A 20900-nucleotide genomic window follows, 5' to 3' on the forward strand; every position below is an offset into this window, starting at 1 on the left:
AAGATGAAATCACTGCAAAAAATCAATGTACCTATTATTTGTAAAATAATTCTTTTTTTAAGTTGGCCTTGTCATTGTGTTTCTTTCATGTACTGTTGTGCAAATGGATTTACATATTTTTTTCTGATGTGCACACTAGTAAGCAGGTGTTCAGAGCAAGAAGAAATGCTTTGAGCAGTTTTCTTAACCTGGGCACTCAAATTACTCAAGGACTTGTTTTAGGTCTGAATGGGAGAATTTATTGGATCTCACTGAATACAAGTGTACATAATGATGATAGGTGATTGTTAACATAATGAGTAAAATTCTGTTAAGTGCACCTGGAAGCATGCGAAGAAGCCAGGAACAGGTCTGGCTGTTGGGATAGTTGTTGGGGAACATGGGACTCAAAATGACTCCCGATGAAGAAAACCTCTCCTCATTGGCTGGACACTGGGCTAGAGTTGGAAGGATACACTTGTAAGTTATAAGCCATCTGAAGTAAAAATGTTATTGTGCAAACTGCATTTTGAAGCACGACAGCGTGAGTTGTCCAGAGTCTTTTTTTTTTTTTTTCCATTTCATTCAAGATTGTGTTCCTGTTGACACGCTGCATACTTATCCTTTTGAAAAGAAAAAAAAGGGAATTATTCACATTAACAACCGTTAACACCGGATGTCTGATGATCAAACAAAGTGTGTGGATGTTTTCTTTTCAATCCATTCAGCAGCCTTGAGTACAAGCAAGAAGTAGACAGGACATACAGCTCCATCTCCAAGTGTGATGACTAAACACTTCCACATAAAAAGGAGGTGAACTTTAATTGTGCCAAAGTAGCACTTAAGTTGCATGATGCCACTATGAAAGCACACTGTTCTAGCTTTTAAACACAAAGGCTAGAGCAACGACAAAGGCCGGGCCTCTCAGCAATGCTTTTTCTGCAAGATGAAGGTCATTTTCAGACATGTGTTGATAACGTATAAAGTGTTTTTCTATAGCATCCTAATGCTGTGACACTGTGTAAATGATTTTCAGAACAAGTTTAAAAAGAAAGAGAAATCAATTATACATGTGTTTAAGAAGAAATATAAATACATTAAATGTCAGGAAGTGGAAACAGCTTTTAATGATATAAGGTGATACTTTTGCACATGGTAATGTTTTGGAACAAGGTTTTGCAAATTGAGTGAAAAAGCAACTTTTAACGTATTAAGATCAGGAAAATCTTAAAATGTAGGATAAAAACTTTAATTACTTTTTCCACAAAACAATTTTTTTAATTTGTTTTTTATTTCTTTTTTTCAATCCTCTGGTCTTTTTCCTTGATGTAGGATATTTAACTGACATACTCCAAAATTTAAGGGGCGCGTCAGGAGACATCATGCATTATTTGATGACGCAATACTTTACAATAAACCAGTAATAATTATAGTTATTGTGATATTTTGCAATAGTATTACATTATAACTAAGTACTTTTGTGTTTTATTGCTAAACGTTTGGGTTATAATGGAATTTTTTTTTTATTTATATTGCATTGTTTCACAATAATTATTGCAAAATAATGCAATTATATTTTTGGAGGAGAGTGAAATAATTTCCCATCTTTGCAGCACTGGCAGAGGCATGACTAATGTCCCAGACGAGAATAGTGTGTGTTTCTAATGCAAAAGGATTAGTGTGTACTAGATTTTAACAGAAATTACCCAAAAAAAGTACGATAATTTACAGTTTGCATTGCTTTTCTAGAGCATGCGGCTGCTCTATTCATCTTAACTTTTAGTTAGCTTGCTAAAGTCCATAAAATTAGGAAAATATTTGCAAAAATAACTTGATATCTGTTTCCAATCCCATTGTCAAGAAACAGAAACATATATTCTCGGTGTTTGTAGGTCTTCCAATAAGCACAAACACATAAAAAAACATTCATAAAGTGGAACCCATACTTATGATGATTTTGATGTGACATTTTTTTTATTATTATATTCAAAGCCGCGACTTGACAAGACCCACTAAAGTCAATTATTTGCGCTCATAATATTACATCTTTATACATGATGCCATTATACCGATACATGTACATGAGATGTACATGTTGATGTATTATATTTCACCGTAAGTGAGGCTCTAATGTCCCCTCATTTGTTAAACTAAATCATTTAGTTTTAATGTATTATAAAGAAGTCAGTGCATGCTACCTTACCTTGACATGTGGGCGGTGGAGCCTCAAACAGTAAATGGGAATTGAGCGTGCACATGAGCTCCGCCTTTCCAACGAGTGTGTATCCAGGAAGACAACGATAAGCTACAATATCACCTGGGAGGGAGAAATAAATAAATACATGTTCATGCTTAATTCATTTGCCAAGGGTAGGTCAAAAAATAAACTTGGGCGGATATTAAAATAATATCCTGTCAAAAACATAATTATCGTTTGTGTTTAGCTACATGTCAGAAAACATTTATTATTCTAATTTTGAAATGCATTGATCTGCCTGCATCTTATTATAAGAGCAACAGTTTTTTTTTTTGTTTTTTTTTCTCCCTGGTTCTAAAATATTAATGAATTTCCTGTCTGGCAAAAAGGTTTTGGTCACAGTTTTGATGCTTTGCACATGGAAATGATAAGATTTTACCGGAGAAGACTACATCCTGCATACTTCTGACAGGGAAAATTGATGTTTGCTGTCAGTTTATGTTCAAAATTACACCTCAGGTTGATTTAAAAGGTCACAGGCTGAAAAGCAATAGGCTTTGAGCACATTGCACAACCTAGTGCTGAGGGAAAAGAGAGGTCTTGACAAGTGATATTTTCCCTCAAAACGATGCCTTTCAAAGCCTCAGCACATATTTAATCACAGTGAAAATCTATGCTCTAATGGAGGATAGATGGCTGAGTATTATATGGCATTAGCTGTGAAACAATGCATTAAAAAAAAAGATTAAAAAAAAACATCTGGAGTACTGTATTACCTATTAGGAAGTCCTCATCCTCAAAGATTATGTCAGCGTTCTCCACTACAGGGGGGGAAGGGCATTTTTTTAAGCGGTAGGCTAGAAGGAAGCATAACAAAATTATAAATATTAATAAATAAGTTTACAGTTTGATTAAAGAATACAGAATACTCCAAAAAATGCATTTGCATAGTTATAATTTTATGTGATGCTTTTGCACCAGAAACAGTTCTAAGAAGTCCACGGGAAGGAAAACTTGATGGAAACATGTCGTGTGTTGTAGCATAACCCCCAAACAAAAAGCTTGGGCAGCACAGAGTTTAAACAAAAGAAGGATTTTTTTGTGTACCGTGGAAGTTGAGTATGAAGAATCCTCCGGTTGAAAAGTCCGAGTGAAAGCGGATCAGCACCTTGGAGCTGGAGCTGTAAGCAGACTCTAAGGCCGTGTTGCCACTAAAGACTCCAAGCTGAGGACTTGATGCATCCGGACCATCCCTGCAGGAGGACCAGGTGGGAGAACGACATCATGTGACAAAGAAAATAAAACTGATTGCACAAGCAGAAGCTTTTTTATTCTGTACATACGGTGTTTGAGACCAAAAAAAGTGAGACATTTTGACGATCTCAATTTACACTCACCCCACCATCACTCAGTGTGAACAAGTCGAGCCCTTAAAATCACAAAATGACACACTGCAAAATAATTAAGTATAACCAGATGCTCTTTTAGTATTATTACCTCCTCTGACATAACTTTAATTTGCTGCCATCGAGTTGCATTTGCTGTCCAATTTTAACAAAATATTTACTGCTTTGCAATGAAACAAGGCACAAATGAGAAGCTATATCTAGGTCTGGGGTGGCAGCGATTTAGATTTTGGTATCTTTGTTTGCATTTTCACCCTTTTCCAAACAAGTACGTTGAACAAAGCCTGTGGATTAAAGGCTTAACTTAGTTCATTAAATATTGAATGTTGTTGAAAGGTTACAATTTCGAAAGTTACTAAATGCACCTTTTTTGTTTTTAATGAGCGTGCATTTGGATTAAACAAGGCTTATAAAATTTTAATTCAAAAAGAGTGCCTGGAATCTCTTGGCTGCTCAATAATTCAAGGCCCTCCGTAGGTGTTGGAACTCATTTAGTGAATCAAAGTGTACTATTTGTCTATTTGAGTACAAATTGAATATGGAGTGTTGAGTAGATCTTGTTTTTTTTTGCCTGAAACTCACACAAACACAGTATTTATTACCAAGCACCTCTTTATTTTATACAATTTCATTTAATAGATTCTTGGGTGGCTTGTATCTATAATTCATGCTTAGTTTTGAAAAGTGCAGAAATTCTCATTTAGCTCAATAAAAACCTCCACTTAGCTGGAGCTGGGTGGTCATATCTCTGGGCGTATCTTCCATCTAGTGCATGGTACAAGCTTCTGAGCTAGTTTTGATTTTTTTCTTTAACATTAGCCTACCCCAAATACCATACTAACAGGAATCATAGACTCTATAGTACTGTACATATTCTTCATGTATTTCATCATCAAGTTTAAGATATGTCCATACATTAAAAAGACAATAAGATGAATGTACGCTCTAAAATAATGTCAAAGTAAACTAATGCCTTTGCTGGATATGCAAAACGTACATGTGAGAATTTGGAATTGTGACAACAACACTCAGGGTAAAGGGAGATTCAAATGTGAAATATCTGCATAATATTTCCATAGCACTATACATCATGTGTGTCAACTTTTCTAGCTCGTAGGAATGCAGGGTAGAGAATTTACTGTAAGTCCAACACCTTTGTCTTGCTAAATAAATGCATGAGCAATCACTATGACAATGATTGGATTTGATTCTGTCACATCGATTTTGTACAGTTGGGGTGAAAAGTCACTCTAGAATCATCATGAGCATGCAGCTTGTTCAATAGATTGAATCTATTGTTTTTTAACAGTATAGTAGAAGAAAAAGACCTCAAATATTCTAAAATATTGGAATTCTTCTTAAATCAAGGGATGGCCAAAAAAGTCCCAACATGACAAGAATTCAAAACACAAGCAAGTCTAGTATTATGCTTAAAATGGATAATAGTGCAAATAGTTCCAAAATGAATACAACATCCTTACTCATGTTAAGTTTTGACATTTCACATCACAACTGTATGCGCCTGTGAATAATCTCCCACTAACAGTGTGATGGTGTCATTCGGTAGCGGGCAAAACACAACAGGGAAAGTTTGGCAACATCGCCTGACATTTGGATGCAGTTGCTGCCACCGTTCCCCAGGAGTTAATGGGCATGCTGGGCCAAAAGGCAGCAAGCACAAATCAGTGCGATATGAAGAACATAGCAATGTACAAGACGCGACATTCAGCACTCGTATGATTAATGAGAACACGGAACAAAAGAGGACTGGTGAAGGGAGAAGCCCGAACAGATGCTAAAAAAAGGACTTGCATGAGAAGCGATATTAAGTTGGAGAAGCAATTTTTTACAGTGTGCTTCACATAAATTGAAGCAAACTATGCTTAGATAAGAGGTTTTAAAGGTAACACGTTGTGCATTTTTTGTTCAAATTTTAGTTTTGAGGTTTTTTACATGTATTTGAGATGCCTTTGTCAAGATAGCAAAAAACATTTGAACGTGTGTATTCTACAATAATATGAGGAAAAAATATGAATCTAATCATAATCAGTTTAGTAGTCTGTGCCAGTAGTTTATTAATCTGTAACTACAATTTAGTCATCTGTAATGATAAGAGCAGATTAGTAAATGGTTTACCAATCTGTACCTACAGTTTAGTAATAGGTAGTAGTGTGTGCAAATAAGTAAACTCTGGGTGCAGAGGAGTGAATTGAAGGAAGAGATTCGCAAATGCTATTTGTTTTCTCACACTCCAGAGTGGATCTTGATATTCAACAGAACCATTTGCCCAAAGTATTCACTGAGCAGGATCCTTTACTGGATCCCAATTGTTAACCCTCTTAGTTTACGTTACAGAGCGATCCTCCAGCACACTTGATAAATCAAAGAGCCCTAATCGTCACTACTGTGAAGGACCAATAAGCATTGCAAAAATGCGATTGTCATTTGGGCCTTTAGAAGCCATGAACATTTTTTTGGCGCATCATTAAATGCAACTTTTATCTTTTTTTTAATGTATTTTTGCACTCACAGTGAAAGGGGCAACATAGACAACACGAGTGGTTTGTTTCAATGTATTTCAATGCATGTGAAACACGGATGATATCATATCTTGTTACACTACTGGTACAATTGTTGATTTACATTGTGGTGGGCTCCTCCTTACGTGTAGTGTACCAATAGACACAGAAGGGCAGCAACATCGAAAGCATGTGCTCACCAGCTGGATTGAATATGCATTTGAACTGCTCGCTTTACAGCTTGAATCGTACATCATCAAATTAAATGGTTGGACTAGTTCCATTTGATTTCCGTATCACTCAAAATAAATTTACCAACATGCATCGAGTAACTGGGAATAGTGTCCAGAGGTGAGCCACACATGTCAGATGTTGCCCTGTCCCTCTGGATTTGGCAAACCAGCTCCAGTACTCCTTTCATTACATTCCCCACTCCCCACTGAATCTGATCATTGCTACCAGAGTTACCGAGACTGTCTGGGCTCTTGGGCTCTGTCGTGGCCGGTCCACTGACTCAGATTAAATTGGTCAGCAGTCCCATTGTAAATGCATTGCACTCACACTCCCTGTATTACAATCTTAGCTCCACATTGAATCCTATTATAGCTACAGTAGAGCCAGGGTGTGCATAAACTAGAGTATGCATCAGGAGGATATGTAGTTGGGATCCCAGAAAATCCACCAAAGAACAACCAGGACAATGGGACTCATATACTTGCAGCTATAAAATTTGATACACGTCCACCTGTAATGAGATGTTTCAACAGTCTGGTTCATAGAGCTGCAATGCATCATACCGAAAGGCTGTCAAAATATGTATACGGTTTTCATGATGTTTTTAGCCGCATGAAAAGCCAGTATGGAGCAATGTATTTCCTTAGATCAAAAGGATTACATTTTCTTTATGTGTTCCAGTGTGTTCACACCTACCATACAGCAATGTAATCAGTGACAGGCTCAGTTTGCAACAAGGTAAAGTTGATGTAAACTCCATGTCCGTGGGGAACGGAGATGAGCCAGCTACAGTCTTGGGAGTTGGGGTATTCATTGGGGTATTGAGGCGAATAAATGGTCCCATTTTCAGCTGTGACATTGTAGCCACAGGGTGCTGTAAAGACAGAGTCATAAAAAGAGGCTTTATTTGAAACTAAAAGACAATTTTAAATCATGCTGGCCCTTTAAGACTTGAGAGAAACTTGCATAAAGAGAGCCTCTAGCAAAAAGCTACCCCTCAAGTAGGAACAGGAATTATAATGAATTACAACTTGGTGGATTATAATGTAGTGATTTTGGATTTTTTATGTTCCATGTTCTTGAATCAACCAAAGCAACACAACGTGCTTGACTGGGCTGCAAACAGCAGAGGTGCTAATTATTTTGTGTCAGTATGTTCAATACAACATGACATCCACCGTGGGAAGGTGAGCTAAATCTAAGCAGACCTAAAACACCTGAACTAAAAATAGAGGAGCGATATTCTCCCATTTCATGGAATTTAAATATATATATATGTATATATATATATATATATATATATATATATATATATATATATATATATATATATATATATATATATTTTTTTTTTTTTTTTATTTTTTTTAACTAATCTAAAAAATAACATATTCCATCAGTACTCACAAATAAGATTTTAATGCACGATATAGGTTGCGCTTACCCTCGCAGCGTGGAAATGGGTGGTTCCACTTCCGGTTGGTCCCATGTAGACATGTCAAGACTGGATGTCCAATCAAAACATAGCCAGGATAACACAGGAATGTTATTGACCGGCCAGCACTGTAGTCACTGTTGATGATGTCACCATTGGTGAAAGGAGAGGGATCCTGGCAGTTTTGAAGTTGATAGGCTAAAGACAGACATCGCTTTAGTACATAACATGTTCAAAAATGAATGTAAACCTATTACACATACACAATGATATTGGCAAAATACAATGTGATGGGCAAAATAAAGTCAGCCCGCAACAAAAACTGGATCAAAACCAGTCCAGAGTGAACAAAATAACACTGATTGACATTGGCAGGTACATAATGTTACCCGGGAGGTATAGGATGCATTTATTTGCAATATGGGCTTCAAGCAACGCAACATTAAAAGTCAGGAACAACATCAGGCATGATTGATTAGAAAATTTACTAGATTGGAAGTAAATATGTTCAGTAATGGAAGAGCAATTTGGAGAAGATAAAAAAAAAAGATGAAATATGTGCACCGGAACACATGTACTACCATTTAGTGTTTGCTAAACTTAATGTGTCCAGATTCGAAACATCTAAAATAATCCTTCCAAATGACATGAATATCAGCACATTTGGACTATAAAGCTCTATGTGACAGGATTTTAAAAAAAAAAAGTAACACAGAACCCTCATAATTTACATCATCTTGGTGATGTTGGAAAATATTAACTACATACCTTCAGGAACCAATGTATATATACAAAGGTGGCGGACCAACTTGAGAAGTGGGGAGGACAATGTTTAAGAGAGACTTTCAACAAATAATGTTCAAGAATGAAATACACAGTAATCTGATGGGTTGCTACATTTCATAATGTAGCAACTGATAAGCAACATACATGTGTGATGAAAGGAACAAAGGGGCACACTAAAGATAAGGATAAATCACTCTGAAAAGATTTTGATCCATTTTTTTTCTTACTGACTGAGTTTGTTGTTCCCATCATATCCAGTACAGTATAATTAGTCACAGTGCCACTCAATAATGGATTGGAATTCAAGTTGTAGCAGAAAATAGAAAAGGGAGTCATTTTTGGAAGTTTATTTTTGGAAGGATATGCTCCTGTGTAGCACACAGTACCATGAAAAACATTCCTTATTTGTTCTCATTTGATTGTGTCATTCTGTATACATCACTCACACATACGAGGAAAACTACTGTGCATATATATATATATATATATATATATATATATATATATATATATATATATATATATATATATATATATATATATATATATATATATATATATATATAGTATAAAATTGAAATAACAATTTTATTTCCCCCTAATCCAGTATCAACGCTCAAAATACTCTGTGTACAGACCATGGGAGTTAGCAGTGACATGAATCAGGGTGACAGGACTTGACCGTTGCAAATTAGGGTGAAAACAGGGGCAATTATCTCATGCATGTAAATGTAGGTGAGCTTGTGTGTCATTTAACAAGCCAGGTTATGTTGGCAGGCAAGCCCACAGCGACATGTTTTGTGCTTTTGATGAGAACCACTCAAGGGTAAGAGTAAAGTAGACAAGATGTCAGCCCCTCGTGGGGGCTTTGTTAACATTACATCACTTTTCAGTGATTAGAACAAAGTCACAAAGTCATATTAGGGAAAAAAAATAAAACACATCCACCGGTGAAAGCTGTAAATATTTCATCATATTGTCTATTAGCTAAAGATGGCAGTTTCACTTGGATGCTAATCAATCATTATCTATCCGTCCCATGAAATGAAGCAGTTTTTTTTTTCATCTAAACAACAATAAGTGAACTCTGACCAGAGTTGAGTGAAACTGGACAGATGGTTCATCTGTTTGGTTTTGTCACTTTTAATTAAAAATTGTGTCATTTTCTGTTTGGAAACCAATTGATGTGACAATCAAAGGTGAACTCACCTTGATAAATGAGTTTGAACCCCATCCTGTTCTCAGAATGGTCACTGTAGAAGTGAATGATGGTCTGGTGGGTGGTACTGAGAAGAGAGGGCGGGACTTGCGAACCAGTAAACTGTCCAATAAGAGACGAGCTGTGCTGAGGTCCCGACCGCACCTCGAGGAAGTCGTGGTTGTCTTCAGAGGAAAAGTTTTGGAACTGAATATGGGCTCCTGCCGTCAAAACAGAAAACACATTTTAATTCTACGGCCATTTTGAAATACTGTATGACAAATATAGATTCAAATGTTAATTTTTTTTATCATCCTGCATTTGTAGTCATAAAGAAAGCATGTTTCTTGCATTATTTCAAGCTGACAGTCAGATGTTATCAATGTCAAATTTGAAACAACACATCACACGCTTGCCTCTAATTAGACGTGATAAGGCTTTTAATTTGCTTTGTGTCACTCCTGCTAATTTGGTGTTATAAACTACACTAAAAGATGTACTGACACTACCTCACCCTCTCTAGGAGTAGACCCCAGCCCATAATACTTACCATATCCTGTTGGCAAAATGATTTGCCAGGTGCAGTCCAGATTGCCGGGGTAGTTGCCGGGGAAACCCGGACTCAGGATCACTCCCGTGACCTCTGACAATACACCGCCGCACCGAGCTGACAGCATGAGGGAAACAAATGGTAGCGTTAACCAGGCAACACGTTTCCACAAAATTAATATTAAAAAAACAATCCAAAATGGCCAATACAAAACAGCCTTAATAGGATAGTCCACCAATTTAGCCATAAAAATCCTTCTCTCACTCTCTCTCTATATACTATTTGTAGTCAATACTATATTATTTTTCATGTACAAAATAAAAATAAAGTATATTTTGACACTATCTGTTGATTAGAAATTACATTGCCAAAGGCTCAAATTATGAACAAGCACAGCTCGCCTGTTGGTCATGTAAAATTCACAACTTTACATGACCAACAGGCGAGCTGTGATTGGTCATTTTAGAAAGGAAGGTATTAAGGTATTAATTGTGTGCGGAAAAATGATTGTTATAGAAGTAATTATAGACAAACTATTCTCATTTTAATTTCCTTTAAGCAGCATTTGGGCAGGCCACACTGAGTAATTAAGTAATTTGAATTTGAGACAAAAAATATTTCAAGTATTCCAATTAATCCGGAAGTCACTTGTAATATGTAATTGTATGAGCATTAATGTATACTTGTGTTCAGATAAAGACTGTTGAGGATACTTTCAAGTTACATTGCAGTGCCAATACGTTTCTTTTTTTTTTTTTAAACTGTCTCAAATCATTGTGAAAACATCTAAGTCTGTTTCAAAAGTGACAATTTTATTTCCTCAATATTAAAAAAAAGATTTTTCTTTTCTCAAAATATCTGCTTGTACTCCAACAACAATATCGCCTTGTTATCTTATTTTCTTTCTTTCTCTGCATTTGTTGGATAACTCTTCTTTTGATTGAGAATCATGGCAAAAGTTATAATCTCATATGCGTGTTGCACAAACCTACTTGAAAAAGCAAATACATTATAATTAATTTAATTTATAATTTAAGATTTGGATTGGCATGTTGGATGTAGGGAGAGCAAAACCAACTCATTTCTGCTGTGATTCCAACATCAATACACACACATAAGAGGATCAAGATGCCCGGCTAAGAATAGCTTGTTCTGGACAAGGTCATTTTTAAATGGAATTGACCTGCTACAGATGTTCACCAAGAAGAAAAGTATTAGGGTCATAACACACACATCAATGTAATCAATTCCTTTGTGAACATGTTCAGAAGCTTTGGCTCACTTTACAAAACTGCTTCCACAGAATCTCTAATCCTCTTGTATGTTACTGTGAATCAGTCAAAAAAAAAAAAAATGCTTTTATGCTCATAGTGTTCATTGACTGCAGGTGGATTGCATTCATTTTTGTTCCTATTATCATGCATAACAACACTAACTGGAAGAGTCCCGTATGCGTCCGAGTGTGCATGTGTGTGTACCTATGCAAAGAGGAGGTGGGTAGTTCCATCTGCGCACAGTTCCAGGCATGCAGGAAATGTGAGAGTGGCCCTTGACGTGACACAAAGTCAGTTAAAATACTGAGTAAGTTAATTTAATTGACAGTGTTATGCTTGATGGGATAAGTGTTACCTGTAAGGTGTATCCAGGCTCACAGCTGAAGGCCACAACCTCATTGACCATGTATCTGTCTCCTGTTTTTATGCCGTTTGCTGGAATCATCGGCTCAGGACAGGTAGTCAGACCAACCGCTGCAAAAGAGTTCAAGAAAAAGAATGACGTTGTTACGGAACAGAATTCTCACCAACACCGACAGAAAATTAAACGTCTCAATTAACCTAAACTCTTTTTTTAAGGAGTTCTAACCAGAGCTGTCCTCTGTAATGGATTAAAATAATTTAAAAAAATGCTTTGATACCCGCTTATTAGGGCACATGTCAGAAAAAAATAGGTCAAGCCAATTGCAGAAACAATTATTAATGAGAGTAAAACATGCCAGAGGCAAAGTGACAAAGCCAACTTTAAAATAAACCTTAGTTTACAAAATAATACATGGACACAAATGCCTAGCAAGTACTAACAAGCGCTAACAAGTGACTTAATTACACTGACACTGACGTAGGGTACCTGTTGCCGGTTGCTTGGTTTCCATTATAGCTGCAACTAGCATAAATTAGCTAGCGAAATTAGCTTTTTTTGGACTTTTCTAGCTCGCCGGTGAACTTAATCAAAAAAACACATTCAGTGACAGACTAGTTGGAAACATGACACAGGACAAATGAGTTTTGCGGCATTAGCCAAAACGTATGAGTATATTATAATACTTTGATTGATTTGTTGATGGATATAAGTGGCAGATGAATACTACATGCTACCTGTGATTGTTTTTTTGTTCCTAGTACTGAATGTAAGATTGGAACTTTTTTTTTTCCTATGCCTTTGGAATGCAGTAAAGTGATTAGGTACTGTTCATACTGTATTTCCAACACAATTATGGTTCAACACATTCAGGATGACAGGGGTGAGTCCTTTATCAAGTAGCATTAGAAGAAGGGAATCTTTGTGTGTGTGGGTATGTGTGTCTTCCATTTGTTTGTGTGTTTCAATCCCAAACTTCTGCAGGAGACTGCCCTGGAGTAAGTGGTTACCATGGTAACAGTGGGGCAGAAGAGGAATAAAGGAGGGAAGGGAAGCGAGAAGTGAATGTTTGTGTGTATATGTGTGTTTCTGGTCTTGTTTGTTCATCATCTACCTGCCTACCAGCAAAACAATGTGATCCTGCAGAACGCACACACTTATTCGCATGCATCCACGCACATACCCAAATACCTAGAGATGCCTTGTATGTGTATGTATGCTGACATTTGGGAGAGCACTCGCCTGCATGCATGGGGAGGAGGAAACTTCTGTATGATGAAGCACAAGTAAAAGAGCTGCATGCGACATGCACAGTCAGTGCATTATTAGTCGGAGCATCAGAGCGCTGTCATGACAACTGATCAATGAAACTAGTCCATTTGGCTGACCATCCCTCTTTCTTGTGCGCTCGCTCGCTTTCTCTCCCTATGGAGGCATATAAGCTGTGATACTATTTAAAATGCTGACAGCACGACAAAGCAAACCTCTATGGGCATGCGGCAACGGCGAGACTGTCAGCGTTTTAGTCAAAACTGACGAGATTTACGACAAAGAGCCTTCAGTGAGTGAAAGATGACGAGAATATTACTCATCGCACGTTCCTCCCCATTTATATAACATGAGAAGTGCTAGAGCATCAGCAATAATGGCGAGCAATCGTGGCTGAATTTAAAAGCAATATATATATATATATATATATATATATATATATATATATATATATATATATATATATATATATGTGTATTATAGATATGTGTCTGTATGGGAATTCCCAGTCAAACTCCAACCTGTGTACTAGTTACACACATTATACCGGCTCTCTAGCACTCCTAAGAGTGTAGTCAGTCTAGCACTCTGTGAAGGTGAATCATCATACTGCACACTTTAATTCAGTTAACAGCCCACAGACGACCCTGTCATGGCTGACTCGTGCTGAGGCGCAAATGGCCCATGATGCTCCCCGACGCTCACGGACTGCCGAACAACCGTAATGTGTCCCTGCCATATTGCACGGACGGCCAAATATCGACATACTGTCTTTTTTTTTTTTTTTTTTTTTTTTAATTGCTGAAAAATATTGGCACGTTTGGTCGCTTTCATTTCTGCATGGAGCTTTTCAGCTTCTAGCTTTCGATTTATGGTTAGAGATTTTCTGGAAGCACAGGACGACAACAACTACAGTCAATGTAATGCTGAGTTAGATATTAGAAAAAAAAAGAAGTTTTATTTTGCTTCATTGTCGATCGGCACCTATGTCGGTTTCTATGACACTGATCTAAAGAAATTCACGCATATTTTTTTTTTTTATGATGGACCTACTTATATTGGATTTATTACTTAGGTAATTAAAAAAAGCTTTCATGAAATTGTACAGAAATGTATAGTTTTACTCTAATATGTAAACCCCCAGTTTTCAAACCAAAAACCATATAGTAGTGCTGCAATGATAAATTAATCTGTCAATTTTTTGGGGTGATTAATTGATGATTCTTATTTGAAAATAAGTTTCATTTCCATCCCTTTATTAAAAAAAAGACTAGACATTATTTAAAATTGACAGGTCATTAATCAGTTAATGGGTTGATCCTTAACCTCCACTAAAATGGTAAAAAAATATGATTTTTTGCCAAAGTAAAGGAAAATACATTTTCTATTTATTTTTTTTTATTTCAACACATAGGCTTATTAGTCCACTTACATGGAGGACGACAGAAAGAAACTTAAACATTTACTGCTGAAATTCCAAGGGATTTGACAATTTTGAATTAAACTGTCTTAAAATGATTAATACATTAACAATTATAATTTTTGATGAATAAATAATTGATCATTTATTGATGATATTTTAATTTTTACCTTTTAAATTTTAATATATTTTAACATTCTATGGTCCCATCGAAGCTTAGTGACAATGTAATATTTAGACAGTTATTCATTTTACAAACTATAAATTTCAATAACCTGTAAAAAGATGACTTCTATCAAATCAACCTTTTGATTTATATACAACCATAGGTCTAGTCATCGCTATTTATACTACATGAGGAGTGCCGCTCAGATGGTGGCTGTCATGTTTATTTTAGCTACGGAAAGTGATGGAAGAAAACCCAATTAATACAAATCAAGTTTTGAATGTCAGTTTGTGTCTTGAGTGCAGCTGAATGAGCTTCTGGTTTTCATGCCAATCGAATATCAAAGCGGAAGAAAGAAAAGAGGACATCCAACATGGAACATCAGTTTGGGAGTTAGGATGATGAGTTATTCTACGCATTTAAGTTCACCCAACACAGACAAAAGAAAATGTCAACAAAGTCATTGTGATACAATTAGAATTTACTTTTGAAAGAACAGCCAAAAGGAACAGCTGTGGCTTCCTTGTACCTTGTACAAGACCTGCTGCATGCGCCATGTTGTCACCTATTGTTAATCCTCGTGTGTCTGCATCACTGTCCTTAATTCTACTTGACTGGTAAGAGTTGTGTTCGCATATAGAAAAGTGTGGAAGTGTTGGCCATGGAGTCTGTACTGTGCAGTCATCATGTGTTGGTGTCGATGGACTTACCACCTTCAGCTGTGGCCTCCTTGTATGTGTATTTGCTCCTCTCTCACTTGCTTTGCATATGCTTCTAAAGTGTAGCCTCTCTAAGACACCGTAGTGCGCGTGCTGCATTCATGTAACACCAGTAAACGGCAACTTTTAATTCTACATAACGCTGCTTTAATGTACACAGAGGCAACCAACAAAAAAATCTTACAATAGCGTTAAAAACAAGAGAAGGTTCATAGCATAGACTCACAAATACATGGAGGCAGGGGAAAACAACAAAAAAACACACATTCTCCCAAAAGGAGACATGTTCACTGATCTAGAAATGATTCTAAGCCAAAAGAACTACAGTGACCTGAAAAGTACAGCCATGACCTGACATCTGAACGTGTGTCTAATTTTGTGTACATTGTGTTTATAACGCGTGTGCATCGCTAAGTCACTTAGAGATGTATTCTTCACGCATCCAATATGACACAAGCATGTTGACAATATTTGTGTTAAAGCGTAGGTGCATGTTTTGTGTTAACTTACCTTTAGGCATGTGTGTGAGAAATTCTATGTCCTTCCGCTGAACCAGTTCAGGTCAGTGACTCCTGCTATTTGATGTTGCAGGTTTTGCTCAATGTATGTGTGTGTGTGTGTGTGTGTCACACATCTGTGGGTGTTTGTGTGCATGAACCCTTTCTGTAAGGGTCCCTATATTCAACCACAGTATTTTTTCCCCATCAATAGAAAGTTATTTTGCTAGCTATTGGTCATTGTCCATATATGTTGGAAATGTGAACTTACTTTTGTATTCAAGGTGAAAGCCTGCAGCCACAACACTAATGTCACTCTGGAAGTGCAAGAGAAGCTGATTGGATGTGGAGTTAAGGAGAGCAGGAGCTGTCGTTCCTGCAAACAAAAATAAAAAAAACACGATTAATTATAAAAATATAATTGACTGCAGTTGTTTTGTTTTTTTTCAATCCCTCCACTAGACTCCTTATTCTCACTAGGGTTGAGGTTGTGCTGGAATTCGCCCTGATCTGATCCTCAACCAATTGCAGGGGATGAATTAAGAATGCATGCTCATGACACTTAAAGAACGTAACATTCTTATTCTAAAATGTATGTTTTTGAAATTGCTGGAGGAAATCAGTACCTTGCAGAGCTGTGAGGTATCCGTGTTAACCACTGTACCCCTGGGTTGATTTTTATTCTCATTATGGTGATATAATCATGTAGAGTATTTTCACTAGCTAGCTGTTTAAATGGGTTACAAAGTACACTCATCTTGAAAAAAAGTTTAATACAATCTCTGGTATTTGATCACGAGTGAGGATGGAGTGGGAGATCAGGCGGATCGGTGCAGCGTCCACTGTGATGTCGACTTTGTCTTGGTAAAGAATGAGCTGAACCCAAAGGCGAAGCTCATTTTACCAGTTTTATCAATTTACCAGTCAATCTACGTCTCTCCCCTCACTCATGGTCACAAGCGTGTCGTGACCAAAAGAGCGAGATACGGGATACAAGCAGACGAAATTAGTTTTCGCGGGGTGTACGAGCTCTCCTTTTGAGATGGGGTGAGAACCTCGATCATCTGGGAGGGGCTCACCCGATCCCTGCCCCTCTGCGTTGAGCGGAGCCTGTTGAGCTGGCTCGGGAATCTAGTTAAGGTGCCTCCTGGACGCCCCCTGGTGAGATGTTCTGGGCATGTTCCTCCGGGAAGAGGCCCCAGGGATAACCCAGGACACGCTGGAAAACTATGTAATTCTGCTGGCCTGGGAAAGCCCCGGATCACCCTCGAGGTGCTGGATGAAGTTGCTGGGGAGATGGAAGTGTGGGCTTCCCTGCTGAAGCTGCAGCCCTCGTGACCCGACCACAGGTTACCAGTACAAAATGGATAAATGCATGGGCAAACAAACGCCCTATCCAACATTATGAAAAGTATAGTAAGAGGGGGGTCTGAGAGGGTCTAAAATTTTAAAATAACATAATACTAAGTGTGAAGGCAATGTCAACCAATAGAAGAATGTTATACAGTCCAGTCCACAATAATGTATAAAATATATATAAATAAATACAATGTTTGAATATTTGATCGCGATCTTGCATTGGATCTGATAAGATTCGGGAGGAGTATCTAAAGCAGTGGCCACTGAGTGTAGAATAGTGTTGAGAGGGTTATGAGATTTTGGCCTTAAGAAGTCTTTACATCCCAAGTCCGTCTGGGAATGACTAGGAACAGAAGGTGAGTGACCCCTACCCCTCTACAGACCGCTAACATGGAATTGCCCCTATATGAGGAAACCCTCATCAGTCCTCATGCTCCATGGCAAACATCAGATGACTGTGGTTGGAGTGGGCAGGTCCCCAGTGTGCTTTGTGGAGAAGGGCACAGTCATTTGCGTGCCTTTGTGTATTTGTGCGAGTGTGTGCTGCCCAGTAGGATGCATGTTTCATGTGTGATAGGTACGTGACAGGTGTGTGCTCGGAGCAGGTCACAGGGGACGCACCGCTGGGAAATTGTAAAGGTTAGATCATTCTTTACCCCTGCCTGTCCTCTCTCCCTCCTTCCAGGCTTCACTCAAAGTACAAGGGAAGCTTCTTTGCCCTTTCTTCTCCTGACCCCATCCTCCTGCTTTTTGTCGCCACAGACGAGGACTCCTTAACGCATCAAATGGACATTTAAGATAATATCCGATTTCTTGGTATTACAACTCATCCATTATCAATATCTGGTGTGCAGTCTTATGTGTGCGCATGTGTGTGCGCATAGATTAATAACTGTCATGGCTAATTTATCACACATATTCACTGCGTGTGTGTGCACATATAGCTATAGTTTAGGAGCTGTCATATCCTATCTATCATAAACCTCATCCTGAGCGTGCGTGTGTGTGTGAGTGGGAGGGTGAAAGTATATTGTCATACCAGAAAATGACCCTAATTTAGAAGCCGTCATGTCTCCCCCATCGTAGATCTCCAGAGAATCCCAGTTGTGCTCAGTAGCAAATGTCATCACTTGAATCTAAACAGCAAATAATGAAAATGAAACATTTGGCATTCAAGTGTATCTGCAGAATTGTAGTATAAATGTTGCAACAAAAGTATTCTCACTGCATTGTTACGGCTAAATATTATAGCAGAAGAACCACTGAAGCGTGGCACCTAATGGTTCACATATAAGTCGAATACATTCAACCCCCATATAGTCACCAGTCAGCAATCACAATTTCCCATATGTGATTTCTTTTTCAAGTTCCCACCTTATCCACTGAAAACCCAATTATTGGACTTTTTCTGCATTGTGGCAAAAATAAATAAATACATAAATGAATGAATAAATAAATAGATAAATAAATACATAAAAATACTGTTTATATTATATGTGTCTTTTGGGAGCAGAAATCAGAATTAAACATTTTTAAATTGTCCCATTGCAACTACCATGACATCTGGATATCAAGTTTTGTGTTTATTTATGTCCTGCAGCAAGTGCAAGTAAAATGTGTTGACCCCGTGCGGGATGTAAACAAACAGCAAGAGGACAGCATTGAACTGCCTTGGCATTTTAAAAGGTCCACACTTAAGTAGTATTTCTCCACCGTCTGAATATGCATACACCAACTGCTGTTCTCACTCAGCTCGTTAATTTTGTCAGCGAGAGGGACGCTAGCAACGGGCTCATGGGCACATTGCTATCACATTTAGTCCGTGTGTAGCCTACCTCTTGGCGTCTTGGTTCAGTGTCACTACTTAGCGGTAAGACAGTCACAGCTGGTTTTGGTGTTTTTTAGTAACCAGCTATGCCTAAAGATTTCCTCGTGTTTGTCAACTTCTTTATATTTGTAATACGCCACCGAAAGTCTGGAACTATAAAGTGTAACTACATGAGGCAAGATGATTGTGGTGAAGCGTGGGATTTATTTGGATAAACTACAGCATATATCATATTTAATGGGAAAAACCTTTTGGCTCAGGTTCACCCGAATATATTCTAAATTGCTGTCATTAACAAGTTTGAGTTGGTTGAGCCCCGTTTCTAGCTTTCATGATTTATTTTGAGGTATTAGGAAATTGAAAATAAAATTGAAAATAAAAATAAAATAAAATTGAAAATAAAAATGAACTGTTGTTGTGACAGTATTAAAAACAAACATTCAATTTGATTTGCTGAATTTGATTAGCTGATTAGCGGTTAAAAGTCAGACATACCTACTGAAGTGTGTTCATGTACCCCTCAAGGTAACCGTACCATCATTTGAGAACCACTGATGCTGCAAATACAATCTATGTGAAAGGGGTTAAATCTCGTCTTTACCTGTATACCGGCTCCTTCACTGACATGGATTCTCCACAGACAGTTAAGACTATTTGGGTATGGCTCGGGAAAGCCAGGAGACAATATTGTACCGCGGCGCTCTGTCAGATTCCCACTGCAGGGAACTGAAAACAAGAGAGAAATTACAGACGTTTTAGTGAAATGTATTAACTAAATAGCTGAGAGAAAAGATGGGTTGTTATAAAATGATCCAGTAATGGAATAGATGTAGAAAAAAGTAACTACATGTTACTGAATAAACTGACGTGACAATTAAAACCATTCACAGCAGAAATGGATTTCACACAGATCTACTGTATATTTTGTTGGACAGCATAGGTACTGAAAACATGATGAGACATTAGCACTTCAGAACAGTGTTTTGGTGCAATCCAAGAAGATGATATGAAATAAAAGTGCAATAAATCCACTTTTCTCAGAGTGGATTTTAATTAAGACTACTGTACTGTAGCTCTTGAATGGCATCTCAAGGGATTGCACACATATACCTAATATTGCGGCCAGTGAGGGAATACCTCAGTGCCTTACCGATACAGCTTGGTGTCGTTGAATTCCACTGTGCCAAAGCACCTTGTACAGCCTGGCACCGGATGGCACTGGATCCCTTCAATAGATATCCCGGACTGCACTCGAAACGGACCACCGAGCCGGCTGAGAACTCTGAGCCGATGCGTCTGCCGTAGCGAGGCTCTGGCACCGAGCTACACTGACTGTCGCTAGTCCGAGGCACAGCTGTAGTTGGAAGTTGTTAAAAGGGAATGAAAAGAAGGTGGAACGATCACTCAATACTGAGCCACAATCACCACAAGGTCCCAAGAACAATTATTTGTGTTGGCTTGAAGGTGTTAAGATTTTAACTTTTTCCTTGTAAATTATTTTAATAAAGATATGTCAAACGTGACTAAGTGCTCTTGGTGTTTCATTTACAGAGATTTCAATTTGTATTTCGACATTTTTTTTTATCTTAACTTTTCTGTAGCTGAGGTGGAAAACTCACAAACTCGATGATTAGTGTTGATGATGTTTAATTTTACCTTTGACCGTGCTTTCCATTAATCATTTGTTTAGTTATTCAGACTAA

General features: G+C 37.7%; 1 protein-coding gene across 1 annotated transcript in view; it reads right to left on the reverse strand.

Moving 5' to 3' along the window:
• csmd1a (CUB and Sushi multiple domains 1a) overlaps positions 1 to 20900 on the reverse strand; it is a 371307-nt gene that overhangs the window by 44206 nt on the left and 306201 nt on the right. Inside the window, exons 36-49 of the mRNA XM_088414132.1 lie at positions 20348 to 20551; positions 19799 to 19923; positions 18409 to 18505; positions 16282 to 16386; positions 11934 to 12052; positions 11783 to 11852; positions 10305 to 10421; positions 9766 to 9975; positions 7780 to 7968; positions 7032 to 7209; positions 3284 to 3429; positions 2953 to 3033; positions 2183 to 2296; positions 321 to 437 (exon numbers count right to left, since the gene is read on the reverse strand). Coding sequence (XP_088270258.1) covers positions 321 to 437; positions 2183 to 2296; positions 2953 to 3033; positions 3284 to 3429; positions 7032 to 7209; positions 7780 to 7968; positions 9766 to 9975; positions 10305 to 10421; positions 11783 to 11852; positions 11934 to 12052; positions 16282 to 16386; positions 18409 to 18505; positions 19799 to 19923; positions 20348 to 20551 — 1872 coding nt within the window. The remainder of the gene's footprint in view (positions 1 to 320; positions 438 to 2182; positions 2297 to 2952; positions 3034 to 3283; positions 3430 to 7031; positions 7210 to 7779; positions 7969 to 9765; positions 9976 to 10304; positions 10422 to 11782; positions 11853 to 11933; positions 12053 to 16281; positions 16387 to 18408; positions 18506 to 19798; positions 19924 to 20347; positions 20552 to 20900) is intronic.

Source organism: Hippichthys cyanospilos, chromosome 4, assembly GCF_059441005.1.
Source record: "Hippichthys cyanospilos isolate Australia breed blue-spotted pipefish chromosome 4, RoL_Hcya_1.0, whole genome shotgun sequence".
Classification (NCBI taxonomy): Eukaryota; Metazoa; Chordata; class Actinopteri; order Syngnathiformes; family Syngnathidae; genus Hippichthys; species Hippichthys cyanospilos.